General features: G+C 41.6%; 2 protein-coding genes across 5 annotated transcripts in view; one reads left to right on the top strand and one right to left on the bottom strand.

Moving 5' to 3' along the window:
- Window positions 1-24,963, top strand: part of LOC146516090 (uncharacterized) — a 52,398-nt gene that overhangs the window by 3,658 nt on the left and 23,777 nt on the right. The window lies entirely within an intron of this gene.
- Window positions 13-23,725, bottom strand: LOC146516095 (CD48 antigen-like). 3 transcript variants are annotated; one of them, XR_014874429.1, is made up of 6 exons: window positions 22,790-23,358; window positions 15,268-15,570; window positions 10,296-10,589; window positions 5,743-5,804; window positions 3,235-5,323; window positions 13-3,203 (listed from the first exon to the last, which is right to left on the bottom strand). XR_014874429.1 is itself a non-coding variant. In XM_085162075.1 (6 exons), exons 1-5 carry the CDS (start codon window positions 22,824-22,826, stop codon window positions 5,771-5,773), a joined length of 789 nt encoding a protein of 262 aa, XP_085018201.1. In that variant the 5' UTR covers window positions 22,827-23,725; the 3' UTR covers window positions 13-5,323; window positions 5,743-5,770. The 3 variants fall into 3 exon arrangements, 2 of the variants coding, with proteins under 2 accessions (XP_085018201.1, XP_085018200.1); XM_085162075.1 differs by adding an exon at window positions 10,099-10,219 and having other exon boundaries at window positions 13-5,323; window positions 22,790-23,725; XM_085162074.1 differs by having other exon boundaries at window positions 13-5,323.

Here is a 24,963-nt window from a genome sequence, read left to right as displayed (position 1 = left end):
GTTGTTGGGTGCAGGAAGAGAGAGAGCAGGAGCGTTTCAGTAGGCTGGCAGGGCTGGAGACAAAACAGAACGTGAGTCAAAGGATGAACTCACTGAGGACAACAAGACTGGCACAGAGATCTGAGGACGAGTGGGAACCAAAGCCAGTGAATAATGGAAGTGTTGACGAGACCAGGTGTGTCGTTGCTAAAGGGCACATGTGGAAGGAACAAAGAGGCTGACAGGAAGGAGGCAGATGGGACATAACAAAGCGCCTCAACCAAGAAAGACCCCACAGACAGTGAGTTATTAACATCTGGCTTCTGTTTTTAATGAACACGCCCACTCGTCTTAGTGATCTCAGTCAATGAAGCTCTGTGATGTTTTATCTTTTTAAATACATTTTTACATTAAATTCACTAAATCACAACAACAGTTTATTATGAAGTAAATGTAAAGAGAGAGCACATCAATGCAATGACCACACAGCACCACCAGGGGGCAGAAGCGTCTCACTGGTGACAAGTTTTACATCAAAACAATGAATAAAAGCAAAGAAAAGACTGTTTAACAGATTTTATGTGACACATTTTAGTAAGAGATGAACAGGAAGCTGATTCAAAAGGCTGTGGGTTTGAATCCGAGTACAAGAAAACAATGACTAGAATAAAATGTGCTCACGTTTGTTTAGATGATGGTGCAGCTGTAGACCAGAGGAAGGGAAAGAATTTGGGTGTGTGTTTGTGTTTTAGGTTGGTTTAGCTGTATGCCTGGGTGTGTGTAATTGTGGAGAGAGAGGAATTTATTGACAGGGGGGGTCTGCCTGTCATAAAAGGAAAGAGGAAGCCACAGCTGGGGGTGGACAGATGTGCACAGAATAGAGTAAAAGTAGATGTAAGTCATGAGGATACAATGTTTCAGTAAGATGTTGTTTTTTTTTCATTACTGTTCATGTGCCCAGCATCCACACACACACACACACACACACACACACACACACACACAAACACTCAAGTATCAGCACAGACTGGTACCACACAGACAGACCCACACAGGGCCGGTCCTAGCCTGTTTGGTGCCTGGGTTTAAATGTTTTTGCAAATGCCATGGCTCCGCCCCCAGCACGATGTTGCCATATATGGATTCCGTTATATGGCAACATAATCCCCACCCTTATGTTGCCATATAAGGGAATCCCCGCGGTTTTATAGCATGTTTTAAAGCTCAGGCGGACCCTCCCCCGAGGGGTGAGACTGAATGTATATATGTGCAGGACTGAGGGAGGGGCCGCCCCTCAGATCTGCTGGTTACAGTTGCAGGATCTCCCTCTGCGCAGAGGTTCGGTTAAATAAAAGCATTACAGGTGTTTGTGATGTCAGAGTTTCTTTTCAGCTGCGTGACGAACAGATGTGATTTATAACAGTTTGAATGTGAGTGTGCAGGTCTGTGAAGCCCCCTCCACACGATAATGAGGGTCTGTGGGTCTGTGGGTGGGTTGTAGAGGGAATTGTGTAGGTGTGGTACATTCTTGAAAGTTAATAACCCTGCAGGAGACAAAGAAGGAGCCGGAGGAGGTGGAGGTGTGGTGCTTCTTCTGGCCTCGCTGTGTTCTCATGTTCTCTCTATGAAGCTGTCACAGAAAGTGTTTCTCTCCTGTTTCTTATTCAATATTCAAAGGTTGATTATTAGTTTGTTTACATTCATCTTCCTGTTTCTTTCAGTTCTATCATAACTGTTATTTTGCTGGTTACTTGTCTCCATCTTCTCTGATTGCCTTGCTGTATATTCGTAGCGCTGTCACGTCCCTGTAAACACACATGTCAGTGTTTAACCTGCAGAAACGTCGCTGCCTCTCATATCTTTGGTTTGTAAACTGTGACATTAATCTGAAGGAAATGTTCTCTGACCTTCATGTTTTCACTCAGACTCAGTTTCACACTTTTTTATACGTGATTACAAAAAAACAAACATATGTCACTGAGACAGATCAGCTGTAGAGTCATAAATAGCAACACATGAACAGTTACAGCTCGACCTTCACATAATCATTAACTGACTCTCACATCTGCAGCCAGACATCGTGTCTGCATGTGTGCTGAAATGGTGAAAAACATTCCCCATGAACCGGGAGAGCCTGCAGATCACATCCTGTCCTCGTCGCTGATCACATCCCATCGACTGTGCCTCCTGCCATCAGCTCATGACCTGTAACACTGATGGCGGCTGAGAGGACAAACTCCACACTTCCTGTTCTCAGTTTTCCAGGTGAAACGTGATCTGACAGGACAGGTAAAGTCTGCAGAGCAGCATGTTAGAATATCCAGTAGAAATAAGGACATTTACAGCCTGATATCTGCAGCCTTACAGAATAAACTCTCCCTGTCTGTGCTCAGCTGTTGATAAATAATAAATAATAAAAAATAAATAATAGAGTTGCTGTTTCTGGCGCAGGTTTCTGTGCATTCCTCATTATTAGCAACTCATGCTTCACCCAGTGATTCTTCCCCTGGATATCAGCTGTTTGAAGACTTTAAGGGGAAAGTCGCTGTCCCCCCTCCAGCGTGATGTAGAGGGCGACCAGAGGGGCGTTAAGGGTCGCTGACCAGAACCATGTGCACTGCTACCTAACCAGCGTCAAACCTAATTTATAAGTCATTTGGTATCTTCCAAACAAGCTCACTTCCTGTTTTACTGACTTCTGAGGTTAAGAGTCGACCACAAAAATGTTCTTTTAGTTTCCAGCAGCTCTCAGTGTCTGTAGTTATCAGTAATACCAACTTCACCATAACAGTCTAATAAATTCAGTCTTTATTGGCATGCAAATATAAATAAATTCATTGTTAAAAATTACAGATTAATGTGCCATTAGATACATGTTAATTACATGTTAATTACATGTTTGTAATCACAGAATATGTGGGCAGAAGAAAAAAAATTAGCTGTCACACACTACTAAAGTAAAAGTGACATCACACAGGGACAGGTGCATTATGGACTTTATAAACGAATAAATGTTGTTGAACATCAGTGGTCACGTTTAGCTCCAGAACAGGACGGAAACCAAAGCTTCAAACGTATAAAATCACCAAATATAGGCGCACTTAATAATGATAATAATAATAATAATAATAATAATAATGATGCTGAACTGATATTAAGGGGAAGATTTGACCAATAAGAAGCAGATAAATAATAAACAGACAGGTCAGATCCTTGGGTGTGAGCTCAGAGAATGAACTGTGTGTGGACATTTACGAGACTGTTTCTGTGCTGAGGAGGTGGAAACCACATGTTATTGTTCATGAAGGTTATTGGCAGAGAGGTGAGCATGAACATCAGAAGCCGTTTCCACCAGGATTTCAAACAAACTGGACGCAGGACAAAAGCTACTGAATCCCTGGATTGTGCACGAGTGCAGTTATTACAGCTGAGAGACGAACAGATGCCAGAGGTGAGGTATAAGCTGGCTTTAACTGAGTCAGCAGAAAAGAGGGTCTGATTGATGGATGGATGGATCTCTGATTAAGATCATTTCAGTATTCAGCAGTGAGCTGGCGAGTACATATGAGGTGCAGAGTTGGCTGAGACGGCTCCAGAGCTGCTTTGACCCGACCTGGTTGGACCTGTTTAAGGAGTAGATGGTGCTGCTGAGTGTCCTTGTAATGCTGAATATGGTTATTACCAGTGTTGGGAAGTAATGGAGTACATGTACCGCCGTTACGTATTTAAAATACAAAATATGAGTAACTGTATTCAGTTACAGTTACCGTTTAAAAAAAAGGTATTTAGAATACAGTTACTTTGTTGAAATAAATGGATTACACGGCGGTACTTCCCTGTTTCATATGTTCGGCTGTGCTCTCTCTATTTTCCACGCCGGTGGAAACCCAAACAAAACAATAGGCAGAGTGTTACAGGCATCGCATGTATGAAGCATGTAAATATAATAATAACCACTGCAGCCAAGAAGAGAGCCTGACGAGCCCAGCTGTAAGTAAGCTATTAAGACTCGACTGTACACCGTGTTCGTGTTTTCCTCTGAAACAATAAGTTCTGTTGGAGCAGCCTTTCAACGCCTCTCTCTGTCTCTGCTAGCAAAGTTGACCCAGACAACAAAGTAAAGCTAGTTTTCAGCTACGAGCCGACACAGAACCCACCGTATTAGCCAGAGGTCCCTTTACTACGGTTCGGAGCCGCGGACCTTCAGTAACAGTAATAAATCACAGCAATAGTACATTCATGTAGTTGTAAACAGCATGATAATATATTAAGTAATCCAAAGTATTCAGAATACGTTACTCTCATTGAGTAACGTAACGGAATACGTTACAGAATACATTTTGGGGCATGTAATCTGTAATCTGTAGTGGAATACATTTTAAAAGTAACCTTCCCAACACTGATCATTACACAAAAAAGTCTTTTTTGTAACAGAGGTTCAGATGATGTTGCTCCACACTGCTGCTGATGGAGAACCAGAGGACGGCTCTGGACCAATGGGAGCGTCCGGGTTAGAGGTTTATGGGAAGATCACCTGACAAGCAACAGGTGACACTAGTCTGCAGGCAGAAGGAAGGACCCACATGCTGAGCAATGGAAAGGTTTGAACAGGTTTATTTATAAATGAGGTTATGATATTTCCAAGAAAACACACAGGAAACCACGAGTGGGAGAACAAGACAGAAAACATGAAGGATGAAATGTTTTTGGGAACCAGCCTGAACATAAATCACCAAAAGTATGAGCCAACAGTCCGGTGAGACTCACCACCAGCCTGCACAGTCTGGGCTGAACGAGGGAGATGATTTTAACTCTGGATGGAGAAAACACGACTGACTCGCTGCACGTCTTGTGGTTCAAAATTGTGTAACTCAAAAGTGGATCTTGGTTGATCTCTTTCACACGAAGCCGATGTTTGGACATCACGGCTGCTTCGCTGCTTTAACTACGAAACCGGTTCAGCTGTACCTGAGCTGAGTGTGTTAGTCGTTTTTAAATCACTGACTCATTTCCCAAACTCCTTCATGCACAGACTTTTATTAGCTGCAGGAAGTGAAAACAAGCTTTGCTGTGAATTCAACTGAAATGTGAGACTCAATAACAGAAATCTAACAGGGTGACACAGACACATGCAGTTCATAAAATAAATGAAATAAATAAAACAAAAGCAACTAATTCAGTCAAAAAAACAATAACCTGAAATTTTCTTTCTGGAAACTCTCGGTTGGGGATTTCTCGTGTGGTCTCAGGTATTTTCAGCATCGTCGTCCTTGATGCGATGGGCCTCCAGCTTATCGTATACTGTGGTCAGGTTGGTGTGGTAGATCGTTGTTGATGACTCCCCCTGTAGAGGAGAAAGTAGAGGCGTCAGATAACAGAGTAAAGTGGAAGAGATGAAACAGATACTGCTTCCTGTAACAGCGTCGGGGCCTTCCTGTTATCAGAGTCCTGCTGATGTAAACAGCTACTGAGCACGACTCAATAAATGGCAGCAAATGAGCTTCAAGCTTATTGTTTTATTTTCCTTGGAAAAAAAAGGATTTCTGCAAAATGTTCATGTCAGGCGAACAACGCAGACGCCACACCATCTGATGGGAAGATGACCTGTGCACACCTGAGCCTTTGTGTGCTGCAGCTGCTATTTGCATTCAGTTTCCAGGAAGTGGTGAGAACAAACACAGCATGTTTGCTAACAGACACGTGATGATCTGCCCTGGAGACAGAGCTGCTAACGATAGAGTTTCTCAGTGAAACATCACCAACCTGTCTGTTGTTGCTTATTTGGATTTCACTATATTGGACCTCTTCCTGTGTGCCTGCGGGACCTGCAAAACACACAAAGCTGAAGTTAGATTTAAACTGATAACACTTTAAAAGCACAAACTGACAAGAAAAAGTGAAACAAAAAAGTGAAAGAACAGAAAATAATCAGGTCGTGGACGCATGGAGGCAATAAAATGCTTCTGATGATTTATGATCCAGAGGAGAAAAAAGAGGAAGCAGGAATAAACTGTCAAAAGTCGCGCGAGAAAACCCCTAAAAAACCGAACCGCAGCAAAGCTGGAAACCAGGGCAGCAAAGATCTGCTGGAAAATGGGGAAAACTGTGGGGAAGTCCATCCTGTTACAAAGTAAACCACACCAGACACACCTCTGCTGGCTTTTCAGACATCACAGCTCTCTTTACAATCCTGCAGCGTCTTTAGTTTAGAAGCTCTATGAGAAGATGCTGCTGCTGCCTGCAGCTACAGATTTGAACTGAATGCCAGAAAATGAAAGCACATGGAAACAATAACACACAAAGATGCTGTGAGGTTTGTACCAGTCAGCACGGACTGTTAAATACAACTTTGTTGATGAAAACTGAAGAGAAAGTTCTTCATGTGTATATAAAACAAGTCTCAGTGAAACCAGAGATTCATGTTCATGAAACAAATGTCTCCATAGTAACTGTTTGCATCACATCCTCCATCGGGCAGGTGACGCTGGTGGTCATAGCAACACTTCAGGTGCTTGGCTGCACAAAGGAAAGATACACAACCCTTATATGACCTTCAGACTCACAAACATAGCTGTGCTGTGTGCTCGGCCGACTCTAGATGAGCGTTTGACTCTCATTTGACGCTGAGCGAGCACAGACACGTCGAGGCCTGAAGCAAACTCGCAAAAACAAAGAACAGGAGTAGAGAAGAAACTGTTCACCTCCATGTAACATCTGGCAGATGTTCTGACGTTCATAAAAGAAGAAGTTCTAAGTTCCCTCTGCTTTTAATTAAAACTTCCTCTTATAATTACCTGTAATACAGCAGCAACGCTGCACCGATGCTAACGCTAATCGACCGCGTGCATACGTTTTAAGCAAAGTGTTAAATTCACGAGTTAAAAAGGTAAAAATAAGCATCTATATTTCTGTAGCCAGTGTGCGTGTGCAGGCTGTTTCTAAAAGCAGCATGATGTGAGCTTACTGACACCTGATAACGAGCAGAGGGTTCAAATCTCTCAGTCTTTCTAACTTCATCTACAGACTTCCTGTCTGCTATCACGTGTCACTTCCCCTCCTGCTCCTCTTCTCGGTTTGCTTCACCAGCTCTGTGCAGGCTCCAGGTATGAACTTTGACCCTCGTGCATCAGTGGAGTGTGACCCTGCAGCGCTGCAAAGTGTTGAACCTCTGAGGAGCCGCAGCTTTGCTCTTTACGTGCCCACCACTGAGTCGAGCTACATCACAGCTCTCAAAGATTATTTGCAATCTACTCTGATTAATCACACAATCAGATCAGATAAGAAACTTTATAAATATAATAGTAGAGCCTGAAATATGAGGCTGATGTTTGCTGAGGTTTGAGCGTGCAGCGTTTAAAGCGTGGAAGTACTGACCTTAAAAAATAAAAATATATTTTATGTGCTGGAATGTGCAGAAAATAGGTTTAAATGTTAAACTAATTTCTTCCAGTCAGAGAATGTTGCAGATAATTAAATTTTTGCTTGATGCATAAAGTTAAAAGATTAAAACTAATAAAACAAGTTTTAAAAAGAGACTTTTCCATTTGATTACATTTTGTATGATGATTATGCAGAAAAAGTAGAATTGGGCTGAAAGATCTATCACTTTATCACCTATTCAGGTTGTAAATCGTGTTTTTAAAAAGTAACTAAGTAACTAATTACTTTTGAAAATAAGTAATCAGTAAAGTAACACTGGTAACAAAGTACAAATACTCTGTTACTGCATGTAAGTGGATTTTTTGGTGTGTCTACATTTACCTCTTTAAAAAACAGACTCGTTACTTTCGGTTCTTCAGCGTCTCGCCCTGCAGAAGACGAGCGAGCATAAAGGGAGAAACATGTGTCGGTAATTTAAAATGCAGCCTTTCTATCAGCTCAACAAACTGTTTGTGTGCAGTTTGTCTCACAGTGTTGCAGCCAAAGGTCCAGAGAAAAGTGTTTGTACAGAAATATTTACTGCTTCAAACTGCAGCAACACAGAATATGAGACTAAAGAAACGATTTGATACTGATGTGAACATCTGGATCGAACAGCCAATAAAAACTAAACCTGTCAACTTCATCGTGAAGCAAAAACAGTCCAGTCCAGATCCCACCAGGTGGAGGAGCATGAAGCAAAGTGAACTACCTGCAGAACTACAGGTGATAGTCTCAGCATCGACCTGCAGATGCTCCATGATGATGTTCTTAAAGGACTTCAGAGTAAAAGCTACTAACAGGACAAAGACGTGAAGCTGATGCTGTTCGTCTTCGGCTCATTAGGTCGGCCGGGAAGTTGAAATCGCTTTGATAACACAGTGAAAGGTACAGTTTAATGTACGTTTAATAATAGATTCTTCTTTATATAAGATCAGCTGTGTGAATTCAGCTGAAAACATCACATGATCACGTCCAGAAGCCTTCAGAGCTCACACACTGCTTCTCACTGAAAACAGTTGGTGGGTGCGGTTCGTTTGCCGCTGCTCTGGCTCCTCGATGCTCGTGTCCTCTTTCACTTTCCTGCACTAACGTCTGGCCCTCCTCCACATTACATCCTGCCTCGCCCTCCTCTGCTTCCTGACGTATGAAAGTCCTGCCGTCCACACACACACTGAATGTTTGGAAAAGGTTCAAACTGCTGCAGATTTATGAAAACCTTTGAAGTTTTCAGGTAAGAAAATCATGTTAAAGAAACGATTTGATTTTTAACAATAGAAACAGAATCGCTACATAAAACGATCACTTATTGCTGAAAACAGACGTCCTTGTGTTTGAATCAACCCCCACAGATGTAGCATCACTGGGGGGTCCAGGACGGCCTCTTAACAGCACAGTAGGATCACATTAATCACTAAAGTTTGCCTGATGTAGATCTCTCAGACACACGTCTCCCACAGAGGGCGAGTATCAATCAAGGTTATTGATTTTTAATCACTGCTGATGTGAGCAGGCAGCGCTGAGAGGAAGACGAGTCAGAGTATCAGAAGCACAAAGACAGATTCACTGATGTTATCATCAAAACTATGACGAAACAGAAGGACTGTTCATGGACACAGGATCAAACAGGAAGTGGACACAGGATCAAACAGGAAGTGGACACAGGATCAAACAGGAAGTGGACACAGCTGGGGGATGAGGTGCAGGTAATCAAGACAATGAGACAGTAGAAAGAAAGAACTACAAAGTAAAACATGGACAAAAACCACTGAAGCAGGAAGACATGAAGATAAAACACTAAACATGAGGAGACTGTGTCAAAAAGGAAAACAGGAACAATGTTTGAAAACTCTGCAGGAAGGAAACAAAGAAGGAAACAAAGAAGGAAACGGGAATATCATCACACTTCTCTGACACTGAAAGTGACCCAATAATCTCACAAGACATGAAAGTCACAGAACAAGTCACGCAGACAGGAAGATGATTCGTTCTCAGTGTTAATAGATACAGGAAACCAAACGTTAGCTAGTTAGTAACCACGACACACAACCTCACAGTCCACATCCTGCCTTTAGTATTGAGTCCAGAGTGGGCGTGTCCTCCTGAGACCAGCCTGCTCGTCACGTCCTCTGTAGTGGATTCAATACTTTTGTTCTCAGGAGGACCAACGACGACAGAGTCAAAGGAGTTAATGAGCAGAGACGTTTGCAGTTATGAAGTGAACAGAGGTTCAGCTTCAGTACGAGTCATTGTCACTTTGGTCAACTTTATGCTTTTCAGTCAGTTCCTGTTGTCATATATAACACGCACAGTTTACATGGGAATGGAGATTTAAATGACTTAAATGAGTAAATGCACTTTAACTTTTGCTCCAAGCTTGGCTCGTCAGGTTTAGTCAGATGTGATCAAACACAGAGCTCACAGTGACAGCTGCATGTGTCTCCTCTGTGACACATCACGGCAGCATCGAGCCGGCAGCCTCGGCGGCTGTTCTTAGTGCTGATAGTGATGCACTGGAAGCAGCTCATAGTCCCACTAACAGGACAAAGACTCTACTGAAGTCAGTTAAACACAGACGTGTTACAGCTGAGTGGACTCACATGTGTTTTTGTCTAATATCATCTGGATCTGAAGGTTTAGACCTAAAAGCTCCAAAGAGGTTAGAAGTAAGCACAATAAATAAATAAAGAAAATAAATACCTGCCTTGTTCCTGTCCGTTTGTCTTCGTTTTGTTTCGGGAAAGATACTTTGACTTGATGAAAAAAGCAGCAAGTACGATCATCACAACCAACAGGACACAGATTATAATGACGATGTTATCTGTCAAACAGGAAATCAAATGTTGTTCACTGTGTTTGCTGACATGTATAAAAATCACAGTTGGAAATAATCTCACAGTTTCTTGGTTGAGTCGAGCTGTTGGTGTCGTTGTCGTCTGTGTCTCCACAGGTGGTTCTCACGTGGACACGAAGAGTTTTATTCTCTGCAGGGTTTGCAGCCACACATCTGTAAGAGGAGCTGAAGTCCTGTTTGTGCACAGTGAGAGGCAGAGAGAGCGCAGAGCTGCTCTGGTTCAGCATCTGCTGGTCTTTAAACCACAGCAGTGTGGTCTCTCTGTCCACCAAACACAGTAAGGAGCAGCTCTCAGAGCTGGAGTTCAGCTTAGTCACGTTAGGTGTCGGTACAGGATCTGGAGGTGAAAAGTGATGGAGAACAAAAATGAACATCAGAAAAATGTTTTTAACTTTCAGGACAGCAGAGCTCTGCTTATTGCTGCTTTAATGCAGTCAGTGAACATTTATATGAAACTGCTCATTTCAAATTTTAATGTTTTACCGAAGCAGCTTTGCCTGATTTTTAGCCCCGCCCCATACCAGCCTCCTTCTGATTGGCCGTCTCTCACAAAAACCTGTTTTGAATGACGTCGGCTTCTCTGATTCGATCGTGTTTTTATCACAAGAGAAATTTTGCCAAGTGAAGTACTGCTTTCATCATGTTTGGATCACAGCAGTTCCTTGTTCACATTTGTAAGCAGAAACTCGCTGGAACATCTGCAGGTTGTAGCAGCTTCCAGCAGGAGATGATGGTCTGCTTACATCACACAAGGCTGAGACCTAAAGGAGACACAGTGTCACACTCTGCAGTTCTCTTTGAGCTCCGTGGACTCTGTGGTCTAAGAAACAAATAAAAACTCATCTTTTTAAACCTGCCTTTAGTTCTTTAAGCTCTTAGTGACGGCTGCTCTGAAAGGTGCTATATGAACACAGTTTTATTTACTTCCTGGGGCTTCTCTGGTCAAATCCATTGAACGACTGTATTAAGGAGATCTTTATCTGTTATATCTTACAGACCCAAACACAGAACAGTCTAAGCTCTTCTGTTTGATTAGACAAAATCAGCAGGGAGGTAAATCCAGCTGTGGGCTGATGTCAGGCTCTGGTACAAGAGAGAAAAGAGCTGATGTGGAGGCCTTTAGAGAATGAGCAGCAGGAGGACGACTGTGGTGGAAACACTGAGCTAACAGCGGGGAAATGTGAGGTCTGAGTGGGCACTGAGAGGAAAAACAGGAAGCAGAAAAGGAAACGTGGCAGTTTAACCCTTTAAGACCGACCATAGAACAAGTCCACCAGAGCTTATATTATATGTTTACCTGCTGTGGAGCCATTTTTGGGAGCATTTCAAGTTGCTATACATCAATACAACCATTACAGCCTAAATTTTAATAATATGTCTGCATTAAGTGCATAGTAATTACATAAATTGCAAAAAAGTGCAATAAACTACAAAAAAATTGAAAATCGTTTTTGTTTTTTTAACATATATTTCTAGTTAGAGAAATTTAAGAGGCTTATCCCTCAAAACTGTAAATACAAAAAAGTTGCACAAAATAGTTTCCCACCACAGGAAATTTATTTTGAGTGTCTTCATAGTTTTATTTTTGAAATACACCAATTTTTATACACTGCAGGAAAAACAAAAATAAATATTATAATGCAAATTTGCAAAAAAGCAGCATATGCATCAAAATAAACTATTTCCAGCAGTGCAATATGAGTCCTAAGCATCCCAGAAACACAAGTGAAAGGTTAGTTCAATGATTGTGGGCAGATTGAACCCCAGAGGTTTGGGTGAAGGGATCTTGTTTCAAAGTTCAGGGCGCTGGAGGACTGTCTTTATTCCTGCAGCAGCCAAATGTGCAGCAGATGCAGATGGCTGAACAAAACAAGCAGGCAGAGACCAGCAGACTCCTCACAAGGTGCACAAAACCTTGTTCGAGGGTCTCCAACGGACTGTTTTTAAGTCATTAGAGCCAACTAGTGCTGAGGCTTTGTGGTGAGTTACAGCTGCAGATCGGTCGGAGTAATATCCTCCACACAGGCGCCATAAAAGCAAAAGGCACAGCCACCATGTTGGACCGTAGAGGTGCCCACAACCACACTGTGGACAGGCACGGCTTTGAGGAGATGGCAGATGATGTGGACCTCGGGGGCACTACAGAATTTGAGGTTGGAGATGCAGCCGTCGAGGCAACAGGAGCTGCAGCAGTGCTCGGGACAGAAAAGCCTGGACGCTCAGCTTGGTGTCATGCAGGTGTTTGCACTATAGCCAGGTAACTGGGAAGAGAAATGGCAAGGGAGCCCAGGAGAGGACACCGCTGACGAGTGAGGTTAGTGAGGTGGCGCCTGGTTTAGTGAGGATGTAGATGGAGCACCACCCTTATTGTCCTTTACCACCACCCACACATCTGGGTTGCAGGTTGCAGACTCTGGACTTTGACCTCGCCCCTGAGGAGCGGTCACATCTCATCAGACATAGATCGACTGAGACGACAGGCCCTCCTGCAGATGTGGCTGAACTGGTTTCAGTGGAAAGTGGTTTGTGAGCAGCTGGGCTGAGCACAGAGTGAACAGGGAGCAGGTTCCTCTACTGAGACGGGCAGAGAAGCCAGGTGGTTAGCTTGTGTGGTGGCCATAGATGAAAACTCCAGGATAAGCTCATCCTTCATCCTAAGGTCCTGCTTCAGTTGTCGGGTATCATCTTGTAGAAGTACGTCAGTAGGTAAAGCCCACAGACAGCTGTAGCTTCAGGGCAGCAGACAGTTAGCAGACAGGCTAAAAACAAGGCTAGCTAACATAGCCCTGGTAACAGACTAACAAAGTTTGGAGGAAGACGTCACAGTCTCAACACCACCCAAGAAACAGTAAAGCCATAGAAAACACATGTGGTTTGTCCTGTTCACACAGCTGCCCACTGTGGGCGTTCACAGGGATGTTTGCTGGCAAACTCTTTATAATAAAGGGAACCTGATACAGAGTAATGTGAATATTGTGGGGAAGATGAAATTTTAATTTCACTGTCATAAAAATGCAGATTAGAGACAACGACGTATTCCAATCTTAAACTGTATATGACTGATATACTGAACCGTGAAAGATGTCAGGACATGTTCTACTAACACTGCTTGTTCTATAGTATTTTATGTGATGTCTTTGAGGGCCGGGGCATAGTGCGGTAACGTGTTTGTGTAACAACCACAAGAGTGTGGGAGGAGATGGCGGTGAGAGCTGTGCAGCAAACAGCACAAACACAGTGAACAAAGCAACAGTGTGTGCATGTCTGAGGGTTCCTGCAGTGGCAGACGTGATAAAAACTCAGACGCTTTGGTGTTTGGAGAAAAATCTGCCAAAATCAGCTCTGTGATGACCTCCTGCAAAAAAGGGAGGAGCTAAAACGACCTCTTTTTGAGGATTATTCTGGTGCGTGCTACATACCAACTGGTGGCAGTAAAGTCCCACACTGTCTGTTGTAGACCATGTGGGTCTGCCCCCATATGAACTCTAAGGGTCTGTTTGTTGGGTAAGCAGCGATCCTGGAGCAGAGCTTTGAATTTCAGGTGAGCTGCTCTGATGTCACAATCAACACAAACTCTTTTTGTGCTGGTTTCCCTTCAACCAGCAGCTTCTGACTGTTCTGTTCAATCGTTTGTCTAAACGTCTCGTCATCTTTCCTGTGAAGCTCTGTGGACGCAAACCTCAACTTCTGTGGAAGCCTTTCTTCTTTCTCTACAACGAAACAGATTTTCTTCCTGTCAAAGGTTATTGGTGTTACTGGTTAAATCAACCACAGGTAGCGTGATGATGATGATGAGAGGAGATTTACTGCAGAACTGTCTGAAAACAAACCACACGAGTAGGGATGGGTACCAGTATCTGGTGCCATGATGGCACCGGTTCTGTCATAAACTGTAGTAACCAGACAGAAAACACATTTTGGTGCTTTTTTTTCCTGAGCTGTGATACACTTTAGATTCTAGCCAATCATTTTACGTTTCCGAGGATAGTAGGCGGGCCCAGGTACGTACGTTCTTTTAGAGCAGAGCTACAGATTAAAAATGTCCAAGACGAAGCGGTCAAAGTCTGGCTGTACTTCACAGCAAAAGATGCAAACTCAGCAGCTGCAACAAGTGCTTTAAGCTGATACTGTGATGCTGTCAAAGGAGGTAACACCTCAAATCTGATGAAACACCTGGCGACGCATAGCGTTTTTTAAAAGTCGAGAAATGCGCCGTATTTGATAGCTTGCTGCGAGACCTCACACCGAGCACATCTACTGCGGGTGTGGTGCCTGTTATCGACCCGGAGTTAGCAACATCCCCCAAAAACCCGAAGAGGAGAGTCCTGGCCCCTAGCCCTGCCAGTGTAGCAGAAATGATGAGGATGATGATGCAGCAGCAGCCGTTCTTCTCTGCGTGAGTAGCTTAATGTTGTTCGTGTGTAATTTACGTTGAGTAGGCTAACCATGTTATTACATTAATGCATGTAAGGTGAACTAGCAAACACCATCATAGCTACATGACTGTTGTTGGTTTCTACGCCACAGACAGCAGCTTTGTAGTCAGACACAAACATCACAGCACAACGTGTTGCTTCATGAGTGGAAACCACAGCTTGTGTTTTGTAATGTGTTCCTCTCACAGCAGCAGCCACAGGAAGTCACCATCAACAACAAACCCGTCAAAATAAAAGTGTCTGTTCTGCTTGTTAGGCAGTGTAACACTGTAGGCCATACAAGACTGACAGGAGGCAGCTGGGCTGTTCAAATATACATGTTTCACTGTAAGAAGTAACTGTTAATGCTTCATAAAGACGTTCAATACCTTAGAAACTCACAGGGTGCTGTGCTGAGCTGTGATTGGTCGATAGTTAGGCACTAGTGGGAACATGGCCAATGAGGCTTTGTGTTACTTCTCTGTGGATTAACGTGACCATGAAATGGGAAACATGTTCAAGTAAACAGGAAGTTTTGTGTGTTCACATATGAAGCTGGGATGTTACACAAAAATATACCAGAATAAATATGAGACTTACCGTACACTGTGAGCTTATATGATGATATGAAACCTTTTCCCTTTGTAGACTGAATGACATAACTCCCTGAGTCGTTCCTCTGCAGCTCTGTGAGTGTAAAGAGTCCAGAGTTTCTGTCCCACTGAAGTCTGTTCTTGTTCTTTTCCACAAATACTTTAAATTTTCCATCATTCACTTGAGCAATAATCTTTATTCCATATGACAGAAATCCTCCCTCCGGCACAGAGTCAGGTAGAGTGATGTTTCCTCCCACAGTGCCCGTCAGGTTCTTCTTCACTTCCTCAGAAGCAGAAAATCTCATCACTGTAAAATATGAAAAGATGCAACAGTCAGTGAGAACTTTAATGAAAGTGATCAGAGATCTTACAAAGAGCCACAGAAAGTAAGTGAGGATTAAATCCAGGAACATGAAGCACGAGGAGGGTGAAGCTGATACATGTGAGCTGCATCAGTGACAGGAGGAACTCAGCCTCACACATTTTACACAAATCACAACAAGTTCTTACTTTTCGATCTGGTTGTGACAAACTAAACATTTACAGCTGCAAAAAGGTCGTTGGTGTCAAATAATGTTCAAATGTCACGAAGCCAGATTTTATTCACAATAGAAGATTCTGTCCACACGTAAACACAGAAATGAAGGAAAACGCTGCTAGGAACATGCCAAAGCAGCAGGTGGCGCTATATTCCTAACCGTGTAGAAATGTTGGCCAATCAGACGTCTAGAAGCCTCGGTAGGAAAAAGTAAACAAAGCTGGGGCATAGAAGCAGAACCGAGTTGTATGTGTGGAGGGACAGTAACTGTGTGTGTATGTAAGCATTTAAACACTGCAGAGAGAACAATTAACAGTAACAGTATTGTAGAAATTCATTTCACTGAAACAATAACGTGGCGCACAGTGTGACGTCAAACAAGGCGCACATCTTTGACGCTCCGTTTTTCTCGTCCACACGCAAAAACAGACTTTTCAAAAATATCCACCCTGGTCGGAGTTTTTAAAAGTCTCAGTTTTCAGTGACCAAAAACGCCGTTTACGTGTGGAGGAAAGGTGCAAAAAAAAAAAAAAAAAAAAGCCGTCAAAGGCAGATTCCAGTGTAAACGCTGTTCCCACATGGAAAACTGGACTGATGCACCTCCTGCTGTCAGACCTGCAGGTTTAGGCTGTGCTGTTCTCCTCTGTCTTATACTGAACACAAACTACATTTTTTAGACTGGCACAAATAATTTGTGTGCCTTCTTATTTGATGCAGCACAGCTGATTGTTCTGTAAATAGTTTTAAATGGTTATATAAAAAACATAAATAGTACCATATGACTTTGTTGTTTGCAAAACTTGTGCATAATTTTTAGAAATGTACAATTTCTATTTGTGAAAATGATTCGTTAAACATGTTTGTGGGTTTTACCTTAAAAAAAACTTTTTTCTACTCGGATTTTGAATTTTCTGTCTGAATTTAGATCAACTGTGCTAATATAGTATACCATAATGAAAAGATAACTCAAATTTCAGATATTTGAGGTTGTGCTGAAAATAATGATACCAAACAAGGCAAGACAAACATATTTTAAAGGTGAAATATAGAGGTAAAATCAAATATACCCTGGACCACAGAGGGTTAATTGTTCTCTCTGCAGTGTTTAAAAGCTTACATGTACTCACACAGTTACTGTCCCTCCACACAGGACTCCTTTCTGCTTCTACCATTTCCCACCCAGGCTTTAAAAACAAACAAACAAACAAAAACAGAAAATCTCTGTTTTCAAAAATACCCGTGTACGTGTGGACGTAGCCTTAGTCAGCTGTGTTTCCATCTCCCTTATTTCCACTCCGTCTATTTAAGTTCTCCGTCTTCCTTCGTTTGGTGTCAGGTCATCTGTCTGCTTCCTGTTTCCTGGAGCTTATATCAGTTTTTCCAGGCTCATGTTTAGGTTTTTTCATGGTTTTAAAAAAACCATGAAAAAACCATTTATTACCTTGAAATACCATTTATTTCAAGGTAATAAATGGTAAATGGCCTGTATAGTGCTTTACTTAGTCCCTAAGGACCCCAAAGCTCTTTACACGTTCAGTCACCCCCCCCCCCCCATTCAAACCCACAAAGATGTCCTGCACATGCAAAAGCAGCCAATATCAAATAAAACTATACAGGTCAGATCTGTCAGCACAACCAGCTCGAGGAAGTTTTCACACTGAAAAGCTGTGATAACTGTGAGCTGTGCATTAAAGTTACACAGTGTGGATGAGATACTTGTAGGCACATCGAGCATATTTACATGTTCAGCTGATATAAGATATTAAAGGTTTTTGCTGGAAATACAAACACAACCAAACATGGTGTAAAGACTACGAGGTGCTTTGTTATTTGTACCGTCGTCTTTCTTACAGCGTTTCATGTTTACTGAGTCAGAGCCAGGAGGAGACTCTGGACTGGATGCAGCTCTGGATCGATGCTTAATGGCTTCTAATGTAATATTCATGTCTGCTACTTCCTGTTCAGGACTTACAGTTATAACATTTATAACCTTCCTCAATTTCGATGGCAAACAGAGGAAGCTGTGTCCTGTAATAACACAGAGTATTAGTCTGGCTGTTACTTGGTGATAACACAAACAGTCAGTGACCAGCACGCCAAAGAAATGTTGGTAGTTTCCTGTTAGGCCCAGAGTTTGGTTCTCTTTACAGTCTAGTTAGTATTATTTTACTTAAGGTTCAGTGTTAGGGGTGCAACGATACACAAAATTCACGGTTCGATATTTTTTCGATACAAAAAAAAATGTTCATGCCTTTTTCATTTATTAAAATTATAAATATATATTTTAACTCAAACGTACAGTTTTTAAGTAATAAAATAATAAATCTATCTGATTGAGAAATCACTCATCTTTGGAAAAGAGAGTTTATTACAGATAAATGTCTCTTTCCAAAATAAAAGCTATACTATACGCTTCTTCTGGGCTATATTCTCAGCAGCATATTAAACATATCAGGTCTCCATAAGGAGAATCATGTGCTAACGGCTGTCTAAATGACTCGGGTAAAGTTTGTAGCATGCGTGCTTGTTGTTTTTGTCTGCTTCCACTTGTCTTTGCACTAGGATGATGTCGGAGTAAATGTGCAGTCATATTCGTTGTGTTCACACTAGTGCTGTCAGCGTTAATCTGAAATGACGTTAACGCCACAACACGGCAAATCTCCGTTAACGAGCTACCGCGGATCGCCCCGTGCGTGGGGCTGGACGGCCAACACGTTAACGAGCTAACTGCGCTAACACACTAGTTCCCACCCATGTAATTGAGCATTGCGTGGCACATCCAACATACTGTTTTACTTTAGTCCATGACGCGCTTACCTTCAGGGTCATACGTCACATGAAGACCAAAATAGTTCCAAACGCCAGATCTGAATGAGGGTGGGGGAGGTTCAATTTGCCAGGTTGCAACGAGCTTAGCTTCTGTCTTGCTAGCTTGCGCTGTGCTCAGTGAATCTGCGTTCGACTACTCCGCCTAGGCTGCACTGTCAAGCGCAGATCCACTGAGCGCTCAACACAGACAGCATCGTCAGAAGGAAAGTTGATAAAATAAATTTAAAAAATTGTATTGTTCATACATATGCATACCGAACCGAAAGCACTGTATGAACGTTCAATATCGATACGAGTATTGTTGCACCCCTAATATATATATATATATATATATATATATATATATATATATATATATATATATATATATATATATAGTTTCAACATTTTTATTTTTAAACTTTAGATCCATCCATCTTCATCCGCTTTATCCGAGGCCGGGTTGCGGGGGCAGCAGCCTAAGCAAAGAGTCCCAGACCTCCCTCTCCCCAGCCACCTCCTCCAGCTTATCGGGGGAACACCAAGGCGTTCTCAGGCCAGCCGAGAGATATAATCTCTCCAGCGTGTCCTGGGTCTGCCCCGGCGCCTCCTCCCGGTGGGACATGCCTGGAACACCTCACCCAGGAGGCGCCCAGGGGGCATCCTTATCAGATGCCCGAACCACCTCAGCTGGCTCCTTTCGATGTGGAGCAGCAGCGGCTCTACTCTGAGCCCCTCCCGGATGGCCGAACCTCTCACCCTATCTCTAAACTTTAGTTATAAACAAAAAAAGAAAAATAACACTCACACTCTACTTTCACACACCAGACACTCCAAGCTGATAAAGTTTAGTAGCTGCAACCTTTCTTGCACTACGGACGGTTTAATGTCCGACAATATTTTCAGGGACCGGCCTTTAAGGTGTTCTGTAAATATAATAAACACAAGTTCACTGTGTAATTGTGTAACTTTATTAGCAGCGTCCTCCTGAAATGCACCAACAACACTGAGAGTAACGTCCTCCTCTCTGCCCCTTAATGCTCTCTGGTCACTATGGTAACAGGTAATCATTTCTTTCAAAATAAGACACAACTACAACACGGGAAAAGACCCGGGGAAACAGAGTTAATGATAAAAGCCCTGAAAACCATAAATTTCACACCGGAGCCTCACCTCTCCCGGCCTGGTACGGGTCCCTGACCCAGGGGTTGGGGACCTCTAATAGACCATAAGTCACTTTTTTTAAGATGCCAGTTTAACCAGTCTTCATAGGGAGGGGCCGCTTTTCCTGCCAGTGTCTTAGCAAAACATTTTTTTTAGAAGTAAGTTCAGTATATCTTTAGTCACATTTTAATGTTTGTTTGATGAGTTAACTTTTATTTTTCTATTTGAATCGTTATTCCTGACGCTTTATTAAGAATTTAAATAAAGTCCAAACTGAACTAAACTAGAGGTTCTTTTTATTTTAGCTTTGATTCGGACTCCAGTCAATCATCTGAAGCTTTATGACGAACGAGGCTGCGCATGTTTTTGAATCTGTTCTTTCAAACTTCAGTTTATGAAAACTGGTTCCTGCATCTCTGCTGTGACTGATGACCTTCACTGACTTCACCGTTTCTGTCCACGTAAATGTTCCAACATGTTTACTGTAAAATATTATGAGTGACAACATCAGATCATCAGGTTACTTCTGCATCTCCATAGTTCAGCTAATGTGCTCACCATAAACAGACGCAGCTTCCTGCTTAAAACACACCAACAAACCAACAAAAGTAATCTGATTACTTACTCTCTGCTTTTTTATTCTACTCACATGTAAGACGGAACAAAACCAAAAAACACAGTTTTGATCCTGAACAGCAAATTTTAAACACCAAATATCGCCTTCGATATAATTATCTGTATTTAATATAATAATTATATTAATAATATATATATATATATATATATATATATATATATATATATATATATATATATATTATTAATATAATTATTATATTAATTATATATATATATATATATATATATATATATATATATATATATATATATATATATATATATATATATATATATATATATATATAGTAAAAGTGTATAATTAATGCTTCTGATCATCAGCCGTCCTCAGCATTTAAACTATGGACGTTTGAAAAGAAACGTCTGAACTGAAACTCCGAATATAAAATATAACAAACGGCTCAATTAAAGACAGAGTGTCGCGGTTACGAGTCCTCAAAGATTTTATTTAAACATTTTAAACTAGTAAAATCCTGGACTGTCAGGCAGTTTGATGCTGTTGATCATCGATGTGATCGTCCAACGTCCAAAACTTGAAAGTTGTATTTTATGGTTCATTTATCCAGTTTGGCGAGCATTAAACAAAGATCCCCGCCCCAGTGCATGCTGGTCCTAAACCAGTCCCTTTATTTATAGAAAATGGTCCTGCGGTTCTTCCTGACTGACCGAACAAGATAAACAACAAACCAAAAACATGAAGCAAATTTTAACCTACAAATAAACTTTTAAATAACCCAAAAATATAATAAACCAACAACAAGAACAAACAAATGTCAAAATAATAAAAATAAAGAACAAATAGCTCCAACATCCGGTTTAAGCTCCTTGTTATTCTCATTATATATCCTGCCATTAGGCCTTATTATTATTATTCAAATCATTTCCTATCATCTCTGTGCAGACGTGAACTGGGTAAACTGGGATGGTTGGTCTTATAGCTGGATGGCACAAACGTTTCTGCAGCTGAACGCAGAGTGTTTAACTCTCCAGAGAGCATCAAGCACCAAATCAGGCAACATGTGTGATCTTTCTCATCCAGAGTTAAAGTCACGATCTTGGATTGATTTTTGATGCTCACATCGAGTCTGTGATCCGCTTTTGTTTTTTCCATTTAAGAAATATTGTTAAACTCAGGCCTGTTGTCTCACTTATTAATCAAGTGTTGAACCAAACACGTTTATTTTTTCTAAATGTGATGAATGTGTGTCTGTAACGTTCTCACATTCATATATTTTCTATTCTCACTGAGACCTCTGCAGCGCTTTAATCTGCACGATCACCAGTTAATCTCACTCCTGTGTTTATGGACTGTGGCAGGAAGCCGGAGCAGCGGGAGAGAACTCATGTAAGCACAGGACCAAAGAACTGTTACATGTTTTAATATTAGTTTCTATGTTTTTTGTTCTTTGCTGCACCAAACTGCATGAAAGCTGCTGTAAGAATGAAGTTTGACTGATTATAAAGTGGTGTTCCTCAGGGTTCTGTTCTTGGTCCTCTGCTGTTCAAATATCCTTCAATAATCCTGCTGACAGATATTTAAAACACCAACAAGTGCACACAGTCCCACACGAGTGTATGAATATGACCTGGATATAAGTGAGACGATGATCAGTCCAAGTATCAGAGCACCAGCTTACTGTGAGAGTAAAGACTACAGGAAGACAGTGAGAACTTTTCCTCTTAAAGATGTTAAATGTGTCATGAAATGAATAAAAATGGAAGAACTAAATACATAAATCTGTATGTGAGAAACAGCACGTTGCGTTTTTAAATCTGTATTTTGTTGGTTAATAAAAAATAAACCTGCAGTTTAAACACGTGCAGCTCATCGGTGCTCTGACCAACGACACAGATGTCGCTCTGTGAAGCTGCTTTAATAGAAATCACTTAGTGACGAGGCCGCTCGTTTCTACTGGTTTTCTACTTTCACCTGTTTCACGGACGCAGCAGGATCATCTTTATTTATACGGGAGACCGTGGCTCAGGGGTTGGGAAGCGTATCTGTAACCGGTTCGATTCCTAGGCTTTCTGTCCTGGTCGTTGTGTCCTTGGGCAAGACACTTTACTTACCGATGGCGCGATATGGCAATCTGCCCCAGGGCAGCTGTGGCTACAACTGTAGCTGCCTCCACCAGTGTGTGAATGTGAGAGTGAATGAATAGTGGCATTGTAAAGCGCTTTGGGTGCCTTGAAAAGCGCTATATAAATCCAATCCATTATTATAAGAGAATTTCTATATAAATAACACTGAATTGAAAATAATAAAACACGTTAAACGCAAAGTGCTTCACACTGTAAATAATAAAACTACAGTTAGTCTCTGTGAGCATCACAGCCCGTCTGATCTCCGTCACAGTGAAAGCTGCTGTAAACTCACCAAGCAGAAGGACAATAACTCTCATACTCGACTCCATCGCAGAGTTAAACGCAGACGGTCATGACCAAATATCCCTGCTGCTCCTCACAAGCTGTCCGTCAAAGAAACACTTTTTGAAAACAAGAGGAAAAAATATCATAATTAGTTCATTTTAATTCAGACTGGAACTAACTCTGACCCATAGAAGCACTGCTTAGTGAAAAACGTCTGCAAACAAGCTTCAGCTGGTAGACTCCTCCTCCTGCTGACTCGCTGTAATGGGGAAAAAGCCGATTCACTGCTTTTATTCTGGATTTCTGTTTCTCAGATTATTGATCATCTTAATGATGGAAACAAGGAACAACTTTACAAGAAGAAGATTTTATTTCCTCTCCTAAACGAGGTAACAAAGGAAGCACTGAAGCACCTTTCCTCATTTCCTTAGTTCCTTAGAGAAAAAGCCGCGAGGTGAAGCAAACACGAGTCATCACGGGGAACTTTGTAAAAGAACCAGAGGATCTCAGTGAGGCTGTGATGGTGGATGTTACTGTGCTGGGAAACTCAGACTGCATCTTAGAGAGTCTGAACCATGACGTCAGACAGAAACACATGAAAAATGACCAAAGCGCTCATAATTAAATTTGGTCTTTATTTCATATTTTAATATATTTTACTTTTGTATTTTCCTACATTTACATCACAGCTGATCTCTGACCGCGTTTGTTCTCCTGCTTCACTTTGCACAGTGTGTGTGTGTGTGTGTGTGTGTGTGTGTGTGTGTGTGTGTGTGTGTTCTCGCTGGTCATTGTTCAGTTTCCTGTTGGATTCCTGATCTGTTTCACATTAGGTCGTATTTCTCAGGCTCCTGCGATTCACTGCTTTTCTTCTGGATTTCTGTTTCTCAGGTTATTGATGATCCTAAAGATTTTTTTCCAAAGACTGACGTGAGTTTCTGAAGCATCAGCAGCAAACGAGCTGGATCACTTAGGAAAGTAAGGAACAAGCACTAAAGCACCTTTCCTTTGTTCCTTACTTCCTTACTTTCCTAACTGATCCAGCTCGTTTACTGCTGATGCTTCAGAAACTCCCGTCAGTCTTTGGAAGCTCAGTGAACAGATTCTGTCACCGATCAGGAACTGAGACATTTGTACGATCAGTTTGTGGGTCAGAGGCAGGACAGAGGACACGAGGAAGCACAAAACAGGAAAGGTCGGAGGGAAGAGAAAAAGAGAGCAAATTTCCTCTTCTGTTTTTACACCGTGGAAGCAAACGTGTCATTTTTAACAGCAGCTGTAAACAAAGATGGCAGCTGCTGCCGCTCCAATAGCACCAGCCTGAGAAACTGGTTTAAAGAACAAACAAGGACATCCTGACTGGTTTCCTGCACGTGACAAACAGCTGCTGATGTTCAGCCTCAGTAGGATTAATAAACATCTCCATGCTGACTGAAAGCTTCATCAGGCCTCAGCGCTCGACTACAAGCACTCGCTGTGGGCTCATCGATAAAAATGAAGCGTCCACAGAACTCTGTTTGTTTCAAATGATAAATAAATATTGTTTATGATGCCTGTGATTATAAACATGTCTGAGTCGTGTCACCATGTCAGCGTGACGTCAGCGTGACGAAGCACAAAATATATTTAAAGTCATTTATTCTGAACAAATGCAGATTAACCCTTTAAAACCAGTCGGAGCAGCACGCTATGTTTTGCGTAACTATTTTTAAATCCTTGTAGCTCTGCAACCACGTGAGCTAGCGCAATAATTTTTTTTGCATATGAAACCGGAGGAGTTGTACTTACATCTTATGCCATCAGCTTGTCCTCGGTCACAGTTTTGCACTGCTGGAAATAGTTTATTTTGATGCATATGCTGCTTTTTTGCAAATTTGCACTATAATATTTATTTTTGTTTTTCCTGCAGTGTATAAAAATTGGTGTATTTCAAAAATAAAACTATGAAGACACTCAAAATAAATTTCCTGTGGTGGGAAACTATTTTGTGCAACTTTTTTGTATTTACAGTTTTGAGGGATAAGCCTCTTAAATTTCTCTAACTAGAAATATATGTTAAAAAAACAAAAACGATTTTACATTTTTTTGTAGTTTATTGCACTTTTTTACAATTTATGTAATTACTATGCACTTAATGCAGACATATTATTAAAATTTGGGCTATAATGGTTGTATTGATGT

This window comes from Neolamprologus multifasciatus, chromosome 6, assembly GCF_963576455.1.
Source record: "Neolamprologus multifasciatus chromosome 6, fNeoMul1.2, whole genome shotgun sequence".
NCBI classification, from domain to species: Eukaryota; Metazoa; Chordata; class Actinopteri; order Cichliformes; family Cichlidae; genus Neolamprologus; species Neolamprologus multifasciatus.
Note: the sequence above shows the minus strand (reverse complement) of the source record. Positions and strands in the feature narration are given on the sequence as shown.

Excerpts from the sequence above, each read along its gene's own strand:
- LOC146516095 (XM_085162074.1), bottom strand. The coding sequence starts at position 22,826 with ATGGAGTCGAGTATGAGAGTTATTGTCCTTCTGCTTG. Across the intron at positions 15,571-22,789 it reads AGTTATTGTCCTTCTGCTTG|TGATGAGATTTTCTGCTTCT; the intron begins GTGAGTTTACAG and ends CATATTTTACAG. Across the intron at positions 5,324-5,742 it reads AAATAAGCAACAACAGACAG|GGGGAGTCATCAACAACGAT; the intron begins GTTGGTGATGTT and ends TCTCCTCTACAG.